This window comes from Bubalus bubalis, chromosome 11, assembly GCF_019923935.1.
Source record: "Bubalus bubalis isolate 160015118507 breed Murrah chromosome 11, NDDB_SH_1, whole genome shotgun sequence".
Lineage (NCBI taxonomy): Eukaryota > Metazoa > Chordata > Mammalia > Artiodactyla > Bovidae > Bubalus > Bubalus bubalis.
The window spans coordinates 88,742,047-88,767,222 of NC_059167.1; the positions used below are offsets into that span (position 1 = coordinate 88,742,047).

A 25,176-nucleotide genomic window follows, 5' to 3' on the forward strand; every position below is an offset into this window, starting at 1 on the left:
CTTGATGCTGATTTGTTTATGAAAATTACCATTTGAGTATAGAAATTATTTTCATCTCATAATTGTCCTGTTCAGGCTTATGTGTTCTTCAGAAAACCACCATTTATAAATTATTTTCAAAACATCTAAGATTAATTGCCAGATAATTTTTACGGTTAAAAGAATTAAAGGATACTTTTAAGATAGGTTTTTGATCAGATGCAAGTGAATGGCATTTATGTCTGTGGTGGGAGGTTATTGTGCCTGGCTGTAAAAGGGCTAGCTTCAGTTCTGTAAGAAAGAATAAAACCAGCTGTGCATTCCACAACTTCTATTTTGTTTCATGAATACAGTTAAGTCAGTGCCACAAGTTCTTTTGCTTTAAATTAGGGTTTCTGAACATTAGCATTGTTGACATTTTGGACCGAGTAATTCTGTTGTGTGGGGCTGTCCTGCGCATTGTATTCCTGGCCTCTGCCCACTAGGTGCCAGTAGCATCTCCCTAGTTGTGACAACCAAAAATGTCTCCAGATGTTGATACGGCCCCTGGGAGACAAGATCATCTCCCAGTAAAGAATCACTGCTTAGATATGTATCTCAAACTATGAGAATAGTAATGGAATTCAAAGAGGTCCCCTCCTTTCCCCAAATACAAGTAGGAATTGTCTGTCAGCTGTGCCACTGGGATTGATAAAGTGGTCTTTGAGAGAAGCCCATGAAACTTAGAGGCTGATGGTTCTTCCTTGGTCCTCCTAAGGCACTTCTCCATAATCTCTCTCCCCTCCCTGCCAGCTTCTTTATGTTCTTTTGTGCATATTGCTCTTTCCTGGGCAAGCAGAGACACCCCCACCCCTAGTTATTTTTTTTTGAACTTTTAAATTTTGTATTGGGGTGTAGCTGATAAACGATGTTGTGATGGTTTCTGTTGGACAGCAAAGGGTCTCAGCCATACATATGTGTCCATTCTCCCCCAAGCTGCTGTCCCATCCAGGCTGCAGCATAACATTGGGCAGAGTTCCCTGTGTTATAGAATAGGTCCTTGTTAGTTATCCATTTTAAATATAGCAGTGTGGACATGTCCATCCCAAACTCGCTAACTGTCCTGGTTATTTTAACCTGAAGATGTGGTAACCATTTCCAGATGGGTATTGGAAGAAAGTGAACTTGAGGAAAAGGAGGAGGACTGAGTTGGATTTCCTCTGCTTCAACTTTTAAAACTTCCACTATGATACAGAAAGCCCCAAAGCATATGGAAATGGGACTTTAGAGAGTGACCAGAGAGGAGTGTGTGAGGAAGAGGTAATTAAGTGTTGTGAGCAAACCAGAATTGCTGTGCTCTTGTTAAAGCAGGCATATATTGCTGTAACTCCGTCCAGTTCCTCTTCTCAGTCACTTAATACTGCTCCACTGATGGAGCTGTCATCCACACGCAGACAGATGTTGCGTTATGTGCACCAGGAGGCTGCAGGATGATTACTCAGAGAATCACAGATAAGAATTTCCCGACATTTGTCTCTGTAAAGTCCCAGCCCTAACCTTGCAGTTTTAACCTTTAAATGGCACACAGGCTCCAAAGGCCCTTTCCACTGCAGCAGTATGAGCCACTTCTAGTGAATAGGGAATAATCTGGTAGTTAATAACAGCTACAGAGTTTTTGACAGAGCAGCACACACCTTATACAACGTTCTCATGAAATTGTGGTTATGAAATGGCCACTGCCTGCAACAGCACGGAGCCATTATGGTTTTTAAAGATTTCTGGCTTTCCTTCTCGCTGGTTAAGGAAAACCCTGGCTGTCATATATTTTCCCGAATCACATTTTGCTCAATTCTTTTCTTTCATAATGGTTGCTTTCCCCTTCAGCTGACGTCAGACTCCGCTGCCTCCTATAATTTTCCTAATTGCTTTCTCTTCTGTCTCAGTCTGCACAGTAACAATGGAAAAGAAAAATTAAAGAAGGCTGACTTTGGGGAGGGAGGGCTGGGCGGCTTAAGGGCGGTGGTTATTTCGTAATTGAATGTCTCGCACCCGCTCTGCTCAGTGCGGCGTCCTCTTAGAGTCAGGAGTGCTCCCTCTCACACTCCTCTCAGTGCAGGAGCTGAGCTGAGGAGGGGGACGTGGACTTGACTGAGGGCCTGCTCTGTGCCCGGCGCCCGCCTGGGCTTCTCGTGCATCGTTTTATTTAATCTTCAAGGTGCTCTTTGAGGAGTGTGTTTGTCTCCCGTTGCAGGTGAGGCCCTGACACACAGAGAGGTTAATCTGTCGTTCTCACCCAGGGCTGGTGTTCAGGTACAGGTCCCTCTGACCCTGGGTCTGTGCCGTCTCCTTTTCCTGGCCTTTTCAGGTTAGCGGTACTGTCATCTCAAAAGGAAAGGGAAGCAGCTGTGGGTCCCCAGAGTAGTGTGTGCCATGAAAGACGCTGGTGTTGGGGGTGGAGGTTACAGTCCTCAGCTGCAAAGGCAGTTTCAGGTCTATGAGAAAGAATACAACTAACTGTATTCTCAGAAGAGTACTGCTTTCTGGAAGGATCATCTTGGCTTGAAATGACAGCTGTCACTTCCCTCAAGGTGTAGAAAATATGATTTAACTACTGGACAACTCTTCGCAAAGAATATCATGATTAATTAAGTGCCCGTTTATTCTATTGGTATTAAAAGTGTCTTTAATTGTCCGACTGAAGGAGATAGAAATAATCTAAAAGAGTATCAGTTGCTTGAGTGCACTGATTTGGTCTTTTTTGGCTGGAGTAGATAGAAGAAAAGGAGTAAGGTAAAGGTTATATTTATATATATATATATATATGTATGTATGAAGTTGGATATTTGTGCTGTTTGAGAAATTTGCCTTGGATCTTCAGTCTGCTTCTTAGTTCACAATAAAGAGAATATTAACCTCTTATTGATTCTAAATCACAGAAAGCTACGTGCCTCCTTTCTTTCATGATTCCTTTTCAAATTTATACTCTTTTCTGAGGGAAGGAAGGTCAGAAAGGACGGAAAGTAGTACAAAGAGGGGCAAGAAGAAGGAGTCTTTGAGTTGCTGACCTAAAACTTCTTTGGCTTACAGTTCTCTTCAACTCTTGAATCTCTTCATTGACTTCCTGTGTGGGAGGGACTGTAGGGGAAATAAATTCCCCCCAAAGGGAGAAATAAGTAGGAGCTTCTGGAGAAATGATGGCTGCGTAAGTTTCTCAACCAGGGAGGGAGATTTATACTGTGCTTAAAGCTGGGGGAAAGGTTTATACCTGCTACTGGAACCGATTTGACATTTAACTTCTCATCTAAAAGCATTACGAATTAACTGTTTTAAGCTGTGAAGCCATTTGTAGTAACAGACCCAGCAATTAATCACCTAGTATTTGTCTCTTAAAAAATGATGTATTACAGCTCCACCAGGTGGCTGCCGGCAGACTGAATGAGACAGGCCACCACCCTCCAGGAGGAGGGAAAAGCTGCTCCTGATAGCGTGTGTGCATCTTTTTGACTCCATCAAAATCCAGTTGAGTGCAGGGCTTCCCAGGGTGCAGGGCTTCCCAGGTGGCGCTAGTGGTAAAGAAGCCTCCTGACAATGCAGGAGGTGTTAAGAGACACGGGTTTGATCCCTAGGTTGGGATGATCCCCTGGACGAGGGCATGGTAACTCTGTCTAGCGTTCTTGCCTGGAGAATCCCTTGGACGGAGGAGCCTGGGGGGCTACAGTCCATGGGGTCACACAGAGTCAGACACGACTGAAGCAACCCAGCATGCACGTAGGGCAAAGAAGAGAGACCATGGCAGGTTTTTCTAGGAAGTCTGTCTGGGAAAAAACTCCCACAAGATCACTATGACTCATTTTTGACATATAAATACTCAGACCCGTATACAGTTTTCTGATGGGTTAGTTGTACCTCTCATGTCTTTGGGTATCCTCATTCTGGCTATTCTTGGTTTTCATGAAAAGGCAGAGGATACTTAGGCCCACAGTTGATTTTAGCTTGTGACCGTTAGACACCTGAATGTGCCTTAGCTCAGACGCTAAATATTGTGGTGTGTAATGACCACAGTGGAGTAGGGGAGATGCTGGTGACCTGGATTCTGTTTTAGACTCTGCTCCTATTAGGCAGGTGGCCTTTTTTTTTTTTTTTTTGGTTGTCAGTTTTCTTATCTGGAAATGAGTGAATTATACTGACCATCTCCATAAACTCTTAGTGCATTTGAGTGGTTTTTGCTTTAATTTGGAAAAGAATAAACTCGTTAAACACTTGAAACCAAATATAAAAGATGAAGGAGAAAAGCTATACTTAATGTAGACATTTACATTTTTTAAATTAAACTCTGCATTATGATATTGATGATAAGAACTAGAATGAGCCAATCTTCACTTTTCTCTCTCTAGTTCTAATATGGCACAGATGTGATAATAAAGCCCATATGCAGCCTTGCTGAAAGTATCTGATTAGACATAAAATGTTGAAAAAAAATCTGATAAGTAAATTGAGCCATCAAGTTGTTTTAGGCAGCACAAAGAATGAAAACAAAACAAAAAACCCACTCAGCTCCTAAACCTTTGAAAGGTGAAACTCATTTTTCCAACTTATTGGTGCTGTTGCTGCTGCTGCTAAGTCGCTTCAGTCGTGTCCAACTCTGTGCGACCCCACAGACGGCAGCCCACCAGGCTCCCCCATCTCTGGGATTCTCCAGGCGAGAATACTGGAGTGGGTTGCCATTTCCTTCTCCAGTGCGTGAAAGTGAAAAGTGAAAGTGAACTCGCTCAGTCGTGTCCGACTCTTTGCAACTCCATGGACTGCAGCCCACCAGGCTCCTCCGTCCGTGGGATTTTCCAGGCAAGAGTACTGGAGTGGGGTGCCATTGCCTTCTCCAATGTAGAGAAAAGAGAAAGAAATGACTTCTTTCTACGTGTTCAGTAAATGCTTTCTTGTTTGAAAATCAGTGACAGCATGATTTTAGGAGCTCTGAGGAACACACTGTTTGTCCTCTTGTGTTCTAGACATTTATTAACAAAATGAACCATCCTTAAATGGATCCAGATATTCTATATTACAGTTTGTGAAGTATATGACATCCTCATTGATTTAATTGTTTCATGTTCGTTGAAGACACTGATTTGAAAAAAAATGTAATCCACATTGTATCCCAGTGTCCGACACTACAGCCAGTCTAGGAAATATCAAGAACTGGCTGTGGTGCTGGTAGGAATACTGGTCCCCGGCTCCTTCTCCTTCCCCTTAACAGCAGTAAGTTCATCACTGTACTCCTTTAGCTTCCCCAGTTTAAAAAAAACAAGTCAATTCATTATTTTAAAAAAGTATCCATGAATGAAGACTGATTCCATATGGTGGCTTGTCCTACCCTTAAAAAAAATCAGTTTATACTTTTTTTGCTACACCCCTTGGTTCAGTTTGTGTTCTTCCATATGTGCTTTTATTGGCATATTGCTATACCACCTGCTTGAAGTTTGAAATGTTAGTTTTGGATGCAACATTGACTTTGATCTAAGAGTTCTTTGTTTTTTTTTTCTGCAAGACATTTATATGAAAGCAGAATCTTTGATTTTAGTAACTGATGTGTTCTTCCTGCTGCTTATTTCTTAATTGTGCTTGTCGTAGTGTCCATTACGGGACCACTATGGCATTATTGATAATTAATAAAAGATTATAACTTGAGATAGAAATTAAGCAGAAAGAACTACTGATTTCTTAAAGACACAAGGTAAACTCTGATTTTCAAATAGTAGCACAGACCTTCTGTTAATATGAGAATAACAATTCTAGTTTTGGTGAAAAATTTTAGAAAGTTAGTTTCAAAATGTGCCTTATGGCAAAGATAAATTCCTAAATTTATTTGAAATTTAATTTTTTATAATTAAAAAGTTTTATCTTCAGCAGGCCAGTTCTTAACCACATGATGAAGTTTACTAATGAAAGAAAGCATGTTCGCACATACATGCTTTATATATTATATGTTATTTCTAGCAGTTTGGGAACTAATTTCTACATATCTTTGTTGAGCAAAAACTATGGCAGTGTCCCAAATATATAATCCTAGGTCTGGAATTTTAAATTTAACTTCTAGTTTCTTGTGTCCTGCTAATTGTCAGTTTGAGGAATATTTTTTCAATTTATTTTGTTGAAGTATAGATGATTTATGATGTTAGTTTCTGCTGTACAGCAGCGTCATTCAGTTATACATATATATTATTTTTTATAATCTTTTCCATTATGGTTTATCAGAGAATATGGAATATAGTTCCTTGTGCTATGAGTAGAACCTTGTTTATCCACCTTATATGTAATAGTTTGCATCTGCTAATCCTAAACTCCCAGTCCCTCTCTTTCCCACCCCCCCGTTTGTGCCATATTTTAGAATCTACATATGAGTGATATCATATGGTATTGGTCAAATTTCATGAATTACTTTCTATATGATAATTTCTAGTTCATCGATATTACTGAAAATGGCATCATTTCATTTTTTTTAATGGTAGAATTCCGTTGTATTATGCACCACGTCTTCTTTATCCATTCATTTGTCCATGGGCATTTAGATTGTTTCCATGTCTTGGTTGTCGTCAATAGTGCAGCTGTGCGCATAGGGGTGCATGTATCTTTTCAATTATAGTTTTGTCTGGGTAGATATCTAAGAGTGGGACTGCTGAATCATATGGTAATTCTATTTTTATTTTTCTGAGGAACTCCATACTGTTTTCCATAGTAGCTGCACCAACTTACATTCCTCCCAACAGTGTAGGAGGGTTCCTTTTTCTTCATACCCTCTCTAGCATTTATAATATATAGCCTTTTTAATGGTGGTCATTGTAGTTTTGATTTGCATTTTTCTTAATGATTAATGATGTTGAGTGTCATTTTATGTGTTTGCAATCTGTGTGTCTTCTTTGGACAAATATCTCTTTAGGTCCTGTGCCCATTTTTTGATTGGGTTGTTTTTTTGTTGTTGATTTATATGAACTGTTTTTATATTTTGGAAATCAAGCCCTTGTCAGTTGCATAATTTGCAAATATTTTCTCTTAAGTCCATAGACTGTCTTTTGGTTTATTTATGGTTTCCATTGCTGTACAAAAGCTTGTAAGTTTGATTAGGTCCTATTTGTTTATTTTTGCTTTTATTTCTATTGCCTTGGTAGACTGATCTAAGAAATGCAAAAAAAGCAAAATGGCTGTCTGAGGAGGCCTTACAAATAGCTGTGAAAAGAAGAGAAGCAAAAAGCAAAGGAGAAAAGGAAAGATATACCCATTTGAGTGCAAAGTTCCAAAGAATAGTAAGGAGAGATAAGAAAGCCTTCTTCAGTGATCAGTGCAAAGAAATAAAGGAAAACAATAGAATGGGAAAGACTAGAGATCTCTTCAAGAAAATTAGAGATACCAAGGCAACGTTTCATGCAAAGATGGGCTCAATAAAGGACAAAAATGCTATGGACCTAACAGAAGCAGAAGATATTAAGAAGAGGTGACAAGAATACACAGAAGAAGTGTACAAAAAAGATCTTCATAACCCAGATAATCACGATGGTGTGGTCACTGACCTAGAGCCAGACATCCTGGAATGTGAAGTCAAGTGGGCCTTAGAAAGCATCACCATGAACAAAGCTAGTGGAGGTGATGGAATTCCAGCTGAGCTATTTCAAATCCTAAAAGAAGATGCTATGAAAGTGCTGCATGCAATATGTCAGCAAATTTGGAAAACTCAGCAGTGGCCACAGGACTGGAAATGGTCAGTTTTCATTCCAATCCCAAAGAAAGGCAATGCCAAAGAATGCTCAAACTACCACACATTTGCACTCATCTCACATGTTAGTAAAATAATGCTCAAAATTCTCCAAGCCAGGCTTCAGCAATACGTGAACTGTGAACTTCCAGATGTTCAAGCTGGTTTTAGAAAAGGCAGAGGAACCAGAGATCAAATTGCCAACATCCGCTGGATTGTTGAAAGAGCAAGAGAGTTCCAGAAAAACATCTATTTCTGCTTTATTGACTATGCCAAAGCCTTTGACTGTGTGGATCACAATAAACTGTGGGAAATTCTTCAAGAGATGGGAATACCAGACCACCTGACCTGCCTCTTGAGAAACCTGTATGCAGGTCAGGAAGCAACAGTTAGAACTGGACATGGAACAACAGACTGGTTCCAAATAGGAAAAGGAGTACGTCAAGGCTGTATACTGTCACCCTGCTTATTTAACGTCTATGCAGAGTACATCATGAGAAACGCTGGGCTGGATGAAGCACAAGCTGGAATCGAGATTGCTGGGAGAAATATCAATAACCTCAAATATGCAGATGACACCACCCTTATGGCAGAAAGTGAAGAGGAACTAAAGAGCCTCTTGATGAAAATGAAGAAGACAGTGAAAAAGTTGGCTTAAAGCTCAACATTCAGAAAACTATGATCGTAGCATCCAGTCCCATCACTTCATGGCAAATAGATGGAGAAACAATGGAAACAGTGGCAGACTTTATTTTTGGGGGCTCCATAATCACTGCAGATGGTGACTGCAGCCATGAAATTAAAAGACGTTTACTCCTTGAAAGGAAAGTTATGACCAACCTAGACAGCATATTGAAAAGCAGAGACATTACTTTGCCAACAAAGGTCCATCTAGTCAAGGCTATGATTTTTCCAGTAGTCATGTATGGATGTGAGAGTTGAACTATAAAGAAAGCTGAGTGCCGAAGAATTGATGTTTTTGAACTGTGTGTTGGAGAGGACTCTTGAGAATTCCTTGGACTGCAAGGAGATCCAATTAGTCTATCCTAAAGGGAATCAGTCCTGAATGTTGATTGATAGGACTGATGTTGAAGCTGAAACTCCCATACTTTGGCCACCTGATTCACAGAGCTGACTCATTGGAAAAGACCCTGATGCTGGGAAAGATTGAAGGCGGGAGGAGAAGGGGAGGACAGAGGATGAGATGGTTGGATGGCATCACTGACTCCATGGACATGAGTTTGGGTAAACTCGGGGAGGTGATGGACAGGGAGGCCTGGCGTGCTGCAGTCCATGGGGTCACAAAGAGTCAGACACGACAGAGCAACTGAACTGAACCAAGACTGATCTAAGAAAACATTGTTATGATTTATGTCAGAGAGTGTTTTGCTTTTGTTCTCTTCTACGAGTTTTATGGTGTCTTATATTTGCACCTGTAAGTCATTGAGTTTATTTTTGTGAATGGTGTTGGGTGTGCTTTAACTTCATTGATTTACATGTGACTGTCCAGCTTTCCTAGTGCCACTTGCTGAAGAGACTGTCTTTTCTCCATTGTACATTCTTGCCTTCTGTCAAAGATTAATTAAGTGTAGTTGTGTGGATTTATTTCTGGGCTCTTTATTCTATTCCATTGATCCATATGCCTATTTCTATGCCAGTACCTTGCCATTTTGGTTACTGTAGCTTTTTAATATTGTTTGAAGTCTAGGAGAGTTATGCCTCCTGCTTTTTTCTTTTCCTTGAGGAATATTTTATATCTTCATCTTGTTGTTGTTTTAGTCATTAAGTCATATCCGACTCTTTTTGCAACTCCATGGACTATATAGCATGCCAGGCTCCTCTGTCCTTGAAATTTTCCAGGCACGAATACTACAGTGGGTTGCCATTTCTTTCTCCAGGGGATATTCCTGACCCAAGGATCAAAGCTCCATCTCCTGCGTTTCATGCAGATTCTTTACCACTGAGCCACCTGGAGGCCCATATATATGTTCATCTTAGTATGTATTAAAAAGGAGTTTGTGGCCATTTTGCTGTATATTCTTATAATCACTCAGTTAGTGGCATGTCATTTTAGATCTCTAAGTTCATTTTCTACATATGTGTAGAATGAAGATTGTGGATTTGGGTATGAGAGATAGGAGTTTGGGTTAGAACAATTTCTGATGTCTCTTCCAGTTCTAAATATGACTTTATAGAAGCAGAATGCTCTGATGGTCCCATGACCACAACTGTATTTGTTCATCTTTGACTTGGCTTTTACTCTAAGAATTTTAAAAGTTATACCCTTACTATAAATGGATTTCTGAAAGATTTGGTTCTCTCCTAAATCACTTAATTTTCTTGGCTCTTTTATATTAAATTTGCCCAAAGTGTCTTTGTCAACAAGAATTTGAATTGGCTTTCAAAGAATCGAACAAGGCTGAATATAAATGGAAAGGGGTCATTGATCAGTATCCATTCTTTTATTAGTTGAATTAACGTGTCAGTGTTTGGCGTAGGGACTGTGTGTAGCCCTTCCATTTTGTTAATGGTTAGCCTTGCTGCCATCTTCCTTTTAGCTTGCAGTAAGTACAGAATAGTTAAGTATGCTTGACTTTCCTTAGTCTTTCAGCTGCCATGAAGTATGTAAGCAGTAAAATAAATGTAACTCTTAGATTTTCTCTTCCACACGCTCTTTCGTGGGTGTTTGGTTAGATGACTGTTTTGTGCTCTAGTATTGTCTAATCTAGTCTCAGTAGTTTTCATATTCTCTTTTTGGCTGCGCCAGGTGGCATGTAGTATCTTAACTCCCTGACCAGGGATTGAACCCGTGCCCCCTGCATTGGAAGCATAGGGTCCTAACCAGTGGACCTTCAGGGAATTCCCTAGTTTTTATATTCTTAAAGAAAAATTATGTCACTATTACAGTCAAATTATCCAAGAAGAAAATAGCGTATGGCATCCCCTTTGAAAACTTCGAAATCCTTGTGTAAAGAGAAGCAGCGGAAGTAAATGCCTTTTTAATATGGTATTTTACTGAGAAGCTTGACCAGTGTATATTGATTTTGCACTTTCCATGGTAATGTTGTGTCATTTATTTAGATATTCTTGGAACAGAAGATGTTGTTGTGGAAGTGACTGCCAATGATGCTGTGAGGTTTTATCCCTGGACTATCGATAATAAATACTACTCGGCAGATATCAATCTGTGCGTGGTGCCAAACAAATTTCTAGTCACCGCAGAGATTGCAGAGTCTGTCCAAGCATTTGTGGTTTACTTTGACAGCACACAAGTAAGATTTTGTTCTCCTTGGACCTTGAATAAAAAATTATTTTGTGCTTTTTCTTTCCCCTTTGCATTTTCTGTGAGTTCTCTTAATGTCTCTTTTTCTGTTTTTGTTTGTATGTTTTTTATCCCTCTAGAAATCTGGTCTTGATGGTGTTTCCTCCTGGCTTCCTCTGGCAGAGTCGTGGTTGCCTGAGGTGATGCTCTTGGTCTGCGATAGAGCGTCCGAGAGTGGTAAGCGCAGCAGCACGTGGCACATGCGTTTGCCATTCCTTGGTAAACAAAACATTGGTTTCCTTAGCTCAGAGCCGTATGTCTTGTATGATTTTACTACCTTACAAAAATATCTTCAGCTTTTTCTCTTGCAGTATTTAATTTTTTAAGAATGGACACTTGGGGTTTGAAAAATCATCTTCTTTTTATTGATTTATTTTGGATGCCTTTAGAATAACATTGACATTAAAGATTAACACTTTGTGGAGAGTGTTGCAGCAATATTCGTGTTTTATTTTATTTTCTTTTGCTTATGAAGAATCTTTTGCATGTTATTTTAGGTGTAAACCGACAGAAAGCTCAAGAGTGGTGTATCAAACATGGCTTTGAATTGGTAGAACTTAGTCCGGAAGAGTTGCCTGAGGAAGATGGTAAGTATTTTTATGTCTGGAGAAAACATAGATTTTGGATTAAGAGATGAGAGATTATTTTAATTCAAGGAAGAAGAATCAAAGTGATATTCAAAACACATAATTTTTCCCTAGCTTTTTGAAAAGATTTATGCAGAATCCATTGATGCAGTCTGCCTATTAATCGAATAATCCATTTATTTGGTTTTACCACCCACTTTAGGACTTTTGACATGTTTGTTTTTCTTATGGATAGAGATTTCTACCTTAAATCTTAGTCATTTCCCCAATCTCTTATCCTTTCTTTGCTGCCAAAAAAGGAGGGTTTGGCCTAATTCATAAATAGTTATAAAGTTTATGTTTCTTATTTTGCATTTCTAGTAACCTGAGGCTGAATTCCTAGGGACCGTAGGGGGCCTGTCAGTACTATTTGTGTGTCTTTTGGACATTTGAAACCACAAACAGACGCAGAATGTCCCCCCCGCCCTGGGGGGGTACCTCTGTACTTACCTTCCTTCTGCTATATTTTGGACCTTCTATTTCTTTCCCCTCTTTTTTCTCCTTCCCCCATTCTTCTTCTCATATTTTTCCTTCCAAGTACAACTGTGCTAGCTACTGTGGAGTCTACCAAGATAAGACAGTTTGGCCTCCAAAACCTTATAATCTGGTACAAGAGATGAAACTTGTATACAAATTACGGAATACATGGAACTTCCTAAGTATTATAAAAAATATAAATCATGGTGCTATGGTGTTTCAGAGATCAAAGAGATTATTTCCCTTCAGAAGTTCAAAGAATGCATTGGCACTGTGAACTCGTACTTGTAAGCTGCTCCATGGGAAAGAAATAGGGAAGGTACTGGATTTAGAGCTAGAGGACTGGTGGGAAGATGCTGGTTGTTGCAAAAGACATACTAAGTAGGGCAGCCAACTTGAATTAAAGTGCATAGAGAGGCTAAAAGTAATCATTATTTGAAACCTATTTTTTTAAAAAAAGAAATTAAGAAACATTTTTCTATATTCTGACTTAGAATTTTTTCCAATAAGTGTTGTTACCTTTAAAGCCCCACCAGAGAAAAAGAGGACAAAAATGAAATAAAAAAAGCTGATTTTTCTCCCTGTACATATTTTAGAATATTCAAAATTATTAAGTACAATTTCTCTTCCATGTTTTTCTAGAATTCTTGAAATTTGTGCCCTGTTTTGCACGCTAGCATGCGTGTGATTGCTTACTTCTGGCACAAGAATGTTCTCTTTTTCCGATTGTCGTTGAGAATCAACATTTGAGTCATTTTCTTTATCTGTTTTCATTTTGGAATCTCTGCTCCTTTATCTTGCTATGCTGCTCCCTTACCCCTTGTCTGGATAATGTTCCTTTTTTAAAAAACATTTATTCATTTTTAATTGGAGGATAATTGCTTTACAATATTGTGTTGGTTTCTGCTATGCATGCGTGCGTGTGTGCATGCGTAGTCGCTTAGTCGTGTCCAGCTCTTTGCAACCCCGTGGACTGTAGCCTGCCAGGCTCCCCTGTCCATGGGGATTCTCCAGGCAAGAATACTGGAGTGGTTTGCCATGCCTTCCTCCAGGAGATCTTTCCAATCCAGGGACTGAACCCAGGTCTCCTGCATTGCAGGTGGATTCTTTACCATCTGAGCCACCAGGGAAGCCTGGTTTCTGCTATACATCAACATAAATTAACCATAATGAATAATGTTCTTGTATTCAGCATAAGCTTTTTTTTTAATTATTCAATTTTGTTCCTTTATTATGATTTTGTGTCTTGTATATAAGACTCTTTTTTTCTTTCTTTTAATGGTGTGCCGCGTGGCTTGCAGGATCTTAGTTCCCTGACCAGGGATCGAACCCTGGCCTATGGCACTGAGAATGTGGAGTCCTAACCACTGGAGTGCCAGGGAATTCCCTAACTGAGCTTAAAAGTAGATTTCAACATATTGTCTTTAGGTAAATTAACTAAAACCTTCCTAGAATGTTTCAATGCCAATTGTTTGCATATACCCTCATCATTTATTGGCATGTATTATTCTATATACTCTCATTGTTTATTGGCATGTATTGTTGCCATATACCTTCGTTGTTTTTTCCCATGTATCCTCATCCCATATACCCTCATCATTTCCCTCATATACCCTCTCGTTTATTGGCATGTATTATTCAAACATCAATATGAGACTTTATCTTTGTTTGTATTAAATTAATCTTATCGATTCTAATTCTTTATTTATGATCATATTTTTGGCTCCTGGTTATATATCATCTGAAGTATTAGTTATTCTTTCAAGACTTGAATCACTGAAAATTAAGATAAACATAGCTTTTATTTCTTCATTTAAACACTAATGATGATAAACTTGTCTTTGTTGAGTATTTCTGGTTTAATCCTTCCTATATTTCTGTTAGGTTGGTAGGATGGTATTTAAACGATTCATTATTTCATCATTTACTAAAAGCCTCTTGTCTTTCAGGCACTATGTTAGTGTAAGTAGTGAAAATGATGAATTCAGTAAGACATGACTCCTGCCTTCAAGGAGTTTCCACTTTAGAGGGAAAGGTCACACCAGTGAATCACCAGTTCCAGTGCATCTTCTCCATGGGAAAGGCACACAGGGTGATGTCATCTCTACTTTTCTTTGAGAATAGCATGAGTGATTTGCCTTTAATCAAATAGCTAATAAGTTACAGAGCCTCGCTTCACATTCAGATCTTATGACTTCTAATTCTGTGCTGTTCCCGTTAAACCACACAGGACTGGGCCAGGCCACTAGAGAAAGGTTCTGTACGGACTGTGCTCTGTACACTCTAAAAAACTTTTTAAACCACATGAAAACTTTTAGATTCTGCTGCTATTTTCCACTTGAGTATTGTAAGACTCAACTGAAGCATTTTCATTTCCTTTGTGCACACTCATATCTACATTGTAGCTAAGAATACTGCCTTATTATTGGTATGCGAACTAGGATTACTGCCCCGTTACTTTTAGTGTCAAATTCCGGAAGCAAGATAGTACTGATACTGAACTAATTAAGTTGTCAGTGTTTGTGGTTTATTCTTTCTTTTTTTAAATGACCCCTTGCCTATCTCTTATGGTTATAGTAATTTCACTTCTCACTCTTAAGCTGTCTATTTCCCATCAAGAAATTGTTATCTAGATATCTATTATAAATAGTAATTATCACTGTATGGTTCCCAATGACGAAAAGTTGGGGCATTTACTGGATTTTATAGCATACCAAGAGGACCTTTCCTGCCCTTGAGAAACTCATTGTTTATGAAAAGCCAAGTTTGGTATTTCTAGTACAATCCCAGGATTGTGTAATTGATGGAAACTAACATTTTCAGAGGAGTATGAGTGGATTCCATTGGTGAGGTAATGAGGTTGACTTTACTATATAATCCTTTGTACTATGTGTTTATTTAATTTAGTTTCTAGAATATATTTTTAATTAAAGTCATGGCTCAGACAGTAAGGAATCTACCTGCAATGCAGAAGACCCAGGTTTGAGCCCTGAGTTGGGAAGATCCCCTGGAGAAGGAAATGGCAACCCACTCCAGTATTCTTGCCTGGAGAATCCCATGGACAGGGGCTACAGTCCATGGGGTAACAAAGAGTCAGACACAAATGAGCAACTACACTTTTCATAGGTGATTTACAATGTTGTATTAATTTATGCTGTACAACAGAGTGATTCAGTTGTGTGTGTATATGTATGTGCTGTGCTTAGTTGCTCAGTTGTGTCTGACCCTCTGCAACCTCATGGACTATAGCCTGCCAGCTCTTCTGTCCATAGGGATTCTCCAGACAAGAATACTGGAGTGGTTTGCCATGCCCTCCTCGAGGGGATCTGTCCAACCCAGGGATCAAACCCAGGTCTCCCAGATTGCAGGTGTATTCTTTACTGTCTGAGCCACCAGGGAAGCCCAAGAATACTGGAGTGGGTAACCTATCCCTTCTCCAGGGGAACTTCCCAACCCACAAATTGAACCCAGGGTCTCCTGCATTGCAGGCAGATTCTTTACCAGCTGAGCTACCAGGAAAGTTCTGTGTGTATGTATATTTTACATATATATATATATATATATATATATATAAATAATATATACATATACATGTGTGTGTATATATAAAACTATAAAAAAGATATATTTTTTATTTTCCATCATGGTGGAAAATATCCCAGGATATTGAATATAGTTCCCTGTGCTATACAGTAGGACTTTGTGGTTTCTTCATTCTATATGTAATGGTTTGCTTCTACTAACCCCAACCTCCTACTCCATCTCTTCCCCCACCCCCACCCCCTTGGCAACCACAAGACTGTTTTTGTTATGTAGGTATTTTGACTTGCGTCATATTTTAGATTGCACATAAAAGTGATATTATATGGTATCTGTCTTTTTCTTTCTGACTTACTTTGCTTAGTATGATAATCTTTGGGTCCATCCATGTTGCTGCAAATGGCATTCTTTCCTTCTTTTTGGTGGCTGAGTAATATTCCATTGTGTGTACAGACCACATCTTCTTTATCCATTCATCTCTCCATGGACATTTAGTTTGTTTCCATTCTTTGCTGTTGAATATATAGTGCTGCTGTGAACATATATTTACATGTGTCTTTTTGAATTATAATTTTGTCTGAGTATATGCCCAGGAGTGGGATTGATGGATCATAAGATGAGTCTATTTTTAGTTTTTGGAGGAACCTTCATTCTGTTTTTCACAGTGGCTGTACCAATTTGCATTCCCAGCAACAGTGTAGGAGGGTTCCCTTCTCTCCACACCCTCTAATAGCAGTAATTGCTATTTGAAGACTTTTTAATGATGGCCATTCTGATTTGTGTGAGGTACTACTTCACTGTAGTTTTGATTTGCATTTCTCTAATAATGAATGACATTGAGCATCTTTTCATGTGCCTGTTAGCTATCTGAATGTTTTCTTTGGAGAAAGTCTTTTTAGGTCTTCTGCCCATTTTTTGATTGGGTTTTTGTTTTTTTTGTTGCTGTTGAGTTGTATGAACTGTATATGTATTTTGTAAATGAAGCCCTTGTCAGTTACATCGTATGCAAATATTTTCTCCCATTCTGTAGGTTGTCTTTTTGTTTTGTTTCCTTTGCTTTGGAAAAGCTTACAAGTTTAATTAGGTCCCATTTGTTTATTTTTGCTTTTATTTCTATTGCCTTGGGAGACTGACCTAAGAAAACATTGGTTTTATGTCAGAGATTTATGACATAAAATGATTTATCTCAGAGAATGTTTTGCCTATGGTCTCTTCTAGGAGTTTTACGGGGTCTTATCTTATATTTAGATCTTTAAGCCATTTTGAATTTATTTTTGTGTATGGTGAGAGGGTTTATTTTAGCTTTATTGTTTTACGTGTGGCTGTCCAACTTTCCCAGCACCACTTGCTGAAGAGACTGTCTTTCCCCATTGTATATTCTTGCCTCTTTTGTTGACGGTTAATTGATCATAGGTGTGTGGGTTTATTTCTGGTCTTTCTATTCTATTCCACTGATCCATATTTCTGTTTCTGTGCCAATACATGCTGTTTTATATTCTTCTAAATTGTGGAAAATATCTCAGGATATTGAATTTAGTTCCCTGTGCTCTACAGTAGGGCCTTGATGTTTTTCCATTCTGTATGCAGTGGTTTGCTTCTACTGGCCCCAGCCTCCCACTGCACGCCTCCTCCCACCCCACTGGCAACCACAGGTCTGTTCTCTGTGTTTTTGTTTTGTAGATACGTTATGCCTCCTGCTTTGTTCTTTTCCTTCAGGGTTGCTTCGGCAATCCTGGTCTTTTATGGTTTCATATAAATTTTAGGATTATTCTGGTTCTGTGAAAAATGCCATGGGTAATTTAATAGGAATGGCATTAAATTTGTAGATTGCTTTGGGTAGTATGGCCTTTATTTTGGGGTATGGAGATTGCTTTGGGTAGTATGGCCTTTATTTTGGGGTATGGTTGCTCTATAATGTTGTGTTAATTTCTGCTGTACAATGGAGTGAATCAGCTCTATGTATATATGTCTTCTTCCTCTTGGACCTCTCTTCCACCCCCACCTTTCCCCATTCCATCTAGATCATCACAGAACATTGAGCTGAAGTCGCACTAGCTATCTCTTTTACACATGGCAGTGCTTATACATCAGTCCCAGTCTCCCAATTTAGTATGGCTATTTTAGCAATATTAAATCTTCCAATCCAAGAGCATGGGATATCTTTCCATTTCTTTGAATCATCATTAAAGAACATTTAAAAAGGATGTGTGTATCACACATAACCCTCCCAGACTTCAAACAGTACAACACGCTAAGCAAAGTCAGTCATAAACAGAAAGACATATCATATGATGTCACTTACATGTGGAATCTAAAATACAATACAAATCAGCCTGGGTCCATCATGTTGCTGCAAATGGCATTATTGCATTCCTTTTGGTGGCGGAGTAATACTCCATTGTGTATGCAGGCCACATCTTCTTTATCCATTCTTCTGTCTGTGGATATTTAGGTTGCCTCTTTAATTTTCTTTATTAATATTTTGTAGTTTCTAGCATATAAGTACATCTTTTACCTCCTTGGTGAGATTTATTCCTAAGTAATTTTTTGGATGTAATTTTAAATGGGATGGTTTGTTTACATTCCCTTGCTCATCTTTCATTGTTAGTGTAAAGAAATGCAACTGATTTCTGTATGTTAATCTTGTATCTTGCTAAGTTGCTGAATTTATCAGTTCTAGTAATTTTTGTGTGGAATCTTTAGGATTTTCTGATATGATACCATGTCATCTACAAATAATGACATTTTTACCTCTTCCTTTGTAATTTGATACCTTTTATTTCTTGTCTGGTTGCTGTGGCCAGGACTTTCAATACTGTGTTGAATAGAAATGATGATAGTGGGCCTCCTTGTTCCAGATCAGCCTTTCACTGTTGAGCATTATATTGACTGTGGGTTTGCCATAAATAACTTTTATAATATTGAGATATGTTCCTTTTATACCCACTTTGGTAAGACTTTTTATCATGAATGGATGTTGTATTTGGTTAGGTGATTTTTCTGCATCTGTTGAGATGATCATGTGGTTTTTATCGTTTGTTGAGATGGTATAGCACATTGACTGATTTGCATATGTTGAACCATCCTTGTGAACTTAGGATGAATCCTACTTGGTCATGGTATATGATCTTTTTTATGTGTTGTTGGATTCAGTTCAGTTCAGTTCAGTCGCTCAGTCGTATCTGACTCTTTGTGACCCCATGAACCGCAGCATGCCAAGCCTCCCTGTCCATCATCAACTCCTGGAGTCCACCCAAACCCATGTCCATTGAGTCGGTGATGCCATCCAACCACCTTATCCTCTGTTGTCCCCTTCTCCTCCTGCCCTCAATCTTTCCCAGCATCAGGGTCTTTTCCAATGAGTCAGCTCTTTGCATCAGGTGGCCAAAGTATTGGAGTTTCAGCTTCAACATCAGTCCTTCCAGTGAACACCCAGGACTGATCTCCTTTAGAATGGACTGGTTGGATCTCCTTGCAGTCCAAGGACTCTCAAGAGTCTTCTCCAACACCACAGTTAAAAAGCATCAATTCTTCGGCTTTCTTTATAGTCCAACTCTCACATCCATACATGACCACTGGAAAAACCATAGCCTTGACTAGATGGACCTTTGTTGGCAAAGTAATGTCTCTGCTTTTTAATATGCTGTCTAGGTTGGTCATAACTTTCCTTTCAAGGAGTAAGCGTTTTTTAATTTCATGGCTGCAATCACCATCTGCAGTGATTTTGGAGCCCAGAAAAATAAAGTCAGCCACTGTTTCCACTGTTTCCCCATCTGTTTGCCAGGAAGTGATGTTGGATTCAGTTTGCTAATATTTTTTGAAAATTTTTACATCTGTGTTCATAAAAGATTATTGTTGTTGTTCAGTCGCTAAGTTGAGTTTGACTCTTTGTGACCCCATACACTGCAGCATGCCAGGCTTCCCTGTCCTTCAGTATCTCCCAGAGTTTACTTAAACTCATGTCCATTGAATTGGTAATGCCATCCAACCATCTCATCCTGTTGCCCGCTTCTCCTCTTGCCCTCAATCTTTCCCAGCATCAGAGTCTTTTCCAATAAGTAGTCTCTTCACATCAGGTGGCCAAAGTATTAGAGCTTCAGTATCAGTCCTTCCAGTGAGTATTCAGGGTTAATTTCCTTTAGGATTGATGGACTAGTTTGATCTCTTTGCTGTCCTTGGGAATCTCAAGAGTCTTTTCCAGCACCACAAGTCAAAACCATCAGTCCTTAAGCTCTCTGCCTTCTTTATGGTCCAGCTCTCACATCTGTATGTGATTACTGAAAAAACCATACCTTTGACTATATGGACCTTTCTCAGCAAAGTGATGTCTCTACTTTTTAATACACTGTCTAGGTTTGTCATAGCTTTTCTTCCAAGGAGCAACCAACTGTCTTTTCATTTCATGGCTGCAGTCACCATCCACAGTGATTTTGGAATCAGAGATTGTAAAATCTGTCCCTCTTTCCACTTTTGCCCCTTCTGTTTGCCATGATGGGACCAGGTGCCATAATCTTAGTTTTTTGAATGTTGAGTTTTAAGCTATCTTCTTCACTCTCCTCTTTCACCCTCATCACGAGGCTCCTTAGTTCCTCTTCACTTCTCCCATTAGAATGGTATCATCTGCATATCAGAGGTTGTTGATATTGTTCCTGGCAATCTTGATTCCAGCTTGTGACTCATCCAGCCCGGCATTTCGCATGATATACTCTGCATATAAGTTAAATAATCAAGGTGATAATATACAGCCTTGACGTACTTCTTTCCCAATTTTGATCTAGTCCATTGTTCCATGTCTGGTTCTAACTATTGCTTCTTGACCTGCATACGGGTTTCTCAGGAGGCAGGTAGGGTGGTCTGTATTCCCATCTAAGAGTTTTCCAGTTTGTCATGATCTACACAGTCAAAAGCTTTAGCATAGTCAATGAAGCAAAAGTAGATGTTTTTCTGTAATTCCCTTGCTTTTTCTGTGATCCAGCAGATGTTGGCAATTTGTTCCGTTTCCTCTGCCTTTTCTAAATCTAGCTTGTACATATGGAAGATCTTGGTTCACCTACTGCTGAAGCCTAGCTTGAAGGATTTTTGAGCATTCTTGCCAGCATGTGAAATGAGTGCAATTGTGCGATAGTTTCAACATTCTTTGGCATTGTCCTTCTTTTGAATTGGAATGAAAACTGACCTTTTTCAGTCCTGTGGCCATTGCTGAGTTTTCCAAATTTGCTGGCATATTGAATGCAGCACTTTATCAGCATCATCTTTTAGAATTTGAAATAGCTCAATTAGAATTCTGTAACCTCCGCTAGCTTTGTTTGTAGTAATGCTTCCTAAGGCCCACTTGACTTCACACTCCAGGATGTCTGACTCTGGGTAAATGAACACATCATCGTGGTTGTCTGAGTTATTAAGATCCTTTTTGTATAGTTCTTCTCTGTATTTTTGCCACCTCTTCTTAATCTCTTCTGTTTCTGTTAAGTCTTTAAGTCTTCTGTTAAGTCTTTCCATTTCTCTTAAGCCATTTTTGTCCTTTATTGTGCTCATCTTTGCATAAAATGTTCCCTCCGTAACCCAGGTTTTTTGAAGAGCTCTCGTCTTTCACATTCTGTTGTTTTCCTGTATTTCTTCGCATTATTCACTTAAGAAGGCTTTCTTATCTCTCCTAGCTATTCTCTGGAACTCTGCATTCAGTTGGGTATATTGTTCCCTTTCTCCTTTTCCTTTCACTTCTTTTCTCAGCTATTTGTAAGGCCTCCTCAGACAACCATTTTGCCTTTTTGCATTTCTTTTCCTTGGAAATGGTTTGATCACTTCCTCCTGTACAATGTTACAAACCTCTCTCCATAGTTCTTCAGGCATTCTGTCTACCAGATCAAATCCCTTGAATCTATTCATCACCTCCACTGCATAATCATAAGGAATTTGATTTAGGTCATACCTGAATGGCCTAATGGTTTTCCCTACTGTCTTCATTTTAAGCCTGAATTTTGCAATAAGTTGCTGATTATCTAAGCCACAGTCAGCTCCTGATCTTGTTTTTGCTGACTGTATAGAGCTTCTCCATCTTAGGCTGCAAATATTATAATCAATCTCATTTCGCTATTGACTGTCTGGTGATGTCCATTTGTAGAGTTATCTGTTGTGTTTTTGGAAGAGGGTGTTTGCTATGACCAGTGCATTCTCTTGGGAAAACTGTGTATTAGCCTTTGCCCTGCTTCATTTTGTACTTCATAATATCATCAAAGATACTGGCCCATAATTTTCTTTTTGGTGGTGTCTTTGTTTAGTTTGGTATCAGGGTGATGGTGGCTTCATAGTATGTCTTTGGTAGTGTTCCCTTCTCTTCAGTCTTTTGGAAGAGTTTGAGAAGGATCAGTAAAAGTTCTTTGTATGTTTGGTAGAATTCGCCTGTGAAGCCATCTGGACCTAGACTTGTTTGTAGGGAATTTTTTGTTTTTTCAACTACAGATTCTCTTTCACTACCAGTAGTCCATCTTTTCAAATTATCTTCTTCTTGATTCAGTTTTAATGGGAAGTATTTTTCTGGAAACTTGTTCATTTCTTCTCCGTTGTTGAATTTGTTGGCATAAAATTGTTCATTGTATTCTCTTATGGTTTTCATGTTTGGGTTCCACATAAGTGAAAAAAACATCGCTCATATTTTCACATGTGACTCTGCTTAAACATAATGAAAACGTTCCATTTTAAAAACAATTTGTGACAAGCAATGAAAGGTAGATACTGTACAATAATGTGGAATGGAAGAGAACAGAGAGCAAGAGGTCGTGGAACCACCACCAACCACACCAAAGGCTGGTCTTCATCCAAGGAAGGTGATGTTGTGTATATGTGGGTTGGAAGTGAGTCCTCTACTAGGAGCTCCTTTTGGAGCTCAATTAATTCCAATAAGTACCGCCCCCACGTAGACCAGGTGAAAGCAGCACTAGACGAAAAGTGTCTGGAATTAGTCAACAGAAAATGCATAATCTTCCGTCAGGATAACTCAAGACCACATGTTTCTTTGATGACTAGGCAAAAAGTGTTACAGCTTGACTGGGAAGTTCTGATTCATTGTCATATTCACCAAATATTGCACCTTTGGATGTCCATTTATTTCAGTCTTTATAAAATTCTCTTAATGGAAAAAGTGTCAATTCCCTAGATGATTGTAAAAGACACCTGGAAGAGTTCTTTGCTCAGAAAGATACAAAGTTTTGGGGAGGTGGGGTTATGAGGGTGCCTGAAAAATGGCAGAAGATAGTAGAACAAAATAGCGAATACATTGTTCAGTAAAGTTCTTGGTGAAAATGAAAAATGGGTCTGTTATTTTAACTTTAAAACCGAAGAAACTTTTTGGCCAGCCTAGTGTTAACCGTGTTCCCATCACTTTCTCACTCTATGTCTGTCATTATTTGTTTTACGTATTGGGGCGTTCCTGTATTGGTGCATATAGTGTCCTCCTTTATTTTTCTTTATGCTTTTTGCTTTAAAATCTATTTTATCTGACAAGAGTATTGCCAACTCTTGCTTTCCTGTGATCTTCATTTGCAGGATATGCCTTTTTCCATCCCCTCGCTTCCGATCTGTGTGTTCTTTGCCCTAAAGTGCAAAGTGTCTTGCGGTGCCTACAAGGGTGCCTTGTCGGTGGCTTAGTCACTTGTTTTTTTAATCCAGTCCGCCACCCCGTGTCCTTTGATTGGAACAGTCTGTTTACATTTGAGGAAATTATTGGTAAATATGTATTTAATATCATTTTAAACCTTGTTTTCCAGTTGATGCTGTGTTTCTCCTTTGTCTCTTTGTTTTTCATTTTGTGGTTTGATGATTTCCCTTTATTTTATACATGTGTTTTCTGTTTGTTTTTTTGTGAATCTGTTGTATGTTTTTGATTTGTGGTTACCCTGTTTTTCAAGTATGTTAACCCCTTCCTATATCTGCTTGCTTTTAGACTGGTAGTCATATAGGCTCAAATAAACGAATCTGTATTTTCCTACTCTCCTCCCCTGCATTTTATCATTTTGATGTCCTCAGTTACCTCTTCATGTTTATCCTTTTGCCATTCCTTATGTTTATCATCGCTTTCATAAAAAGATTTAAAGCCTTTTTTTTTCTTTTTGGTCTGTATATTGGCTTATTTAAATGATTTACTTTACAATTGTGATTTTCTCTTTCCTATCTTCTTGATTCTTTTATAATAAGAGAAGACCTTAATATTTCTTTTAGAATAGGTCTAGTATTGCTCTTTTCTTTTAGTTTTTCCTTATTTGAGAAATTCTTTATCTCTCTTTCTCTTCTAAATGTTATTCTTGCTGGGTAGAGCATTCTAGGTTGCAGATTTTTCCCTTTTAAGACTTTAAATATGTGTATCCACTCACTTCTAGCCTGCATGATTTCTGTAGAGAAATCAGCTTATACCCTTATGGGTGTTCCCTTATAATTAACTCTTTGTTTTTCTTTTAGTGCATTTGGGATCTTCTCTTTGTCTTTCGCTTTTGCCATTTTGATTATAATATGTCTTCATGTTGGTCTCTTTGGGTTCATCTTGTTCAGGAACTTCTGTGCTTTCTGTATCTGGATATCTGTTTCCTTCTTTAGGTTTGGAAAGTTTTCAGCCATAATTTCTTCAAACACATTTTCAATCCCCTTTTCTCTCTCTTCTCCTTCTGAAGTCCCTGTCATCATAGAAGCGCACCCTTTATGTTATCCCATGCATGCATGCTCAGTTGCTTTAGTTGTGGTCCAGCTCTTTGCAACCCAGTGAACCATAGCATGCCAGGCACCTCTGTCCATGGGATTTCCCTGCAGGAGTACTGGAGTGTGTTGCAGTGCCCTTCTTCAGGGAATTTTCCCAACCCAGGGATTGAACCCATGTTTTCAGTGTCTCCTGCATTGCAGGAGAATTTACTGCTGAGCCACCAGGGAAGACCATGTTATCCCATAGGTATTTTATATTATTTTCACTTTTTTTTTTTTATTTGACTTTCTGTCTACTGTGTTCTTGGAGAAGGCAATGGCACCCCACTCCAGTACTCTTGCCTGGAAAATCCCATGGACGGAGGAGCCTGGTAGGCTGCAGTCCATGGGGTCGCTAAGAGTTGGACACGACTGAGCGACTTCACTTTCACTTTTCACTTTCATGTGTTGGAGAAGGAAATGGCAACCGACTCCAGTGTTCTTGCCTGGAGAATCCCAGGGACGGGAGCCTGGTGGGCTGCCGTCTGTGGGGTTGCACAGTCAGACATGACTGACGTGCCTTAGCAGCAGCAGCAGCTACTGTGTTCTGAAGGGTGATTTTCATTATTCTATTTTCCAGATCACTTTTTCATTTTGCTAGTCATTGCCTTTATCTTAGTTTTAATCTTGGCAAATGAATTTTCTAATTTTCTTGCCTCCTCATAGTTTCTAGTTATTTGTTTGTTTTACAGTAATATGCATTTCTGTCGATAGCCTTTCTTAATTCCTCTGGTATCTTTATTACCTCTTTTTTGAACTTGGAGTCTATTATACTGGAGAGGTCTGTT

At 38.9% G+C, this 25,176-nt stretch overlaps 1 protein-coding gene across 5 annotated transcripts in view; it reads left to right on the top strand.

Annotated features, from left to right (window-relative positions):
- Positions 1 to 25,176, top strand: part of AAGAB (alpha and gamma adaptin binding protein) — a 74,045-nt gene that overhangs the window by 9,524 nt on the left and 39,345 nt on the right. For all 5 annotated transcript variants that reach the window (XM_006050234.3, XM_006050235.3, XM_025296270.2 and 2 more), the window contains exons 2-4: positions 10,781 to 10,971; positions 11,102 to 11,198; positions 11,519 to 11,608. In XM_006050234.3, coding sequence (XP_006050296.1) covers positions 10,781 to 10,971; positions 11,102 to 11,198; positions 11,519 to 11,608 — 378 coding nt within the window. The remainder of the gene's footprint in view (positions 1 to 10,780; positions 10,972 to 11,101; positions 11,199 to 11,518; positions 11,609 to 25,176) is intronic.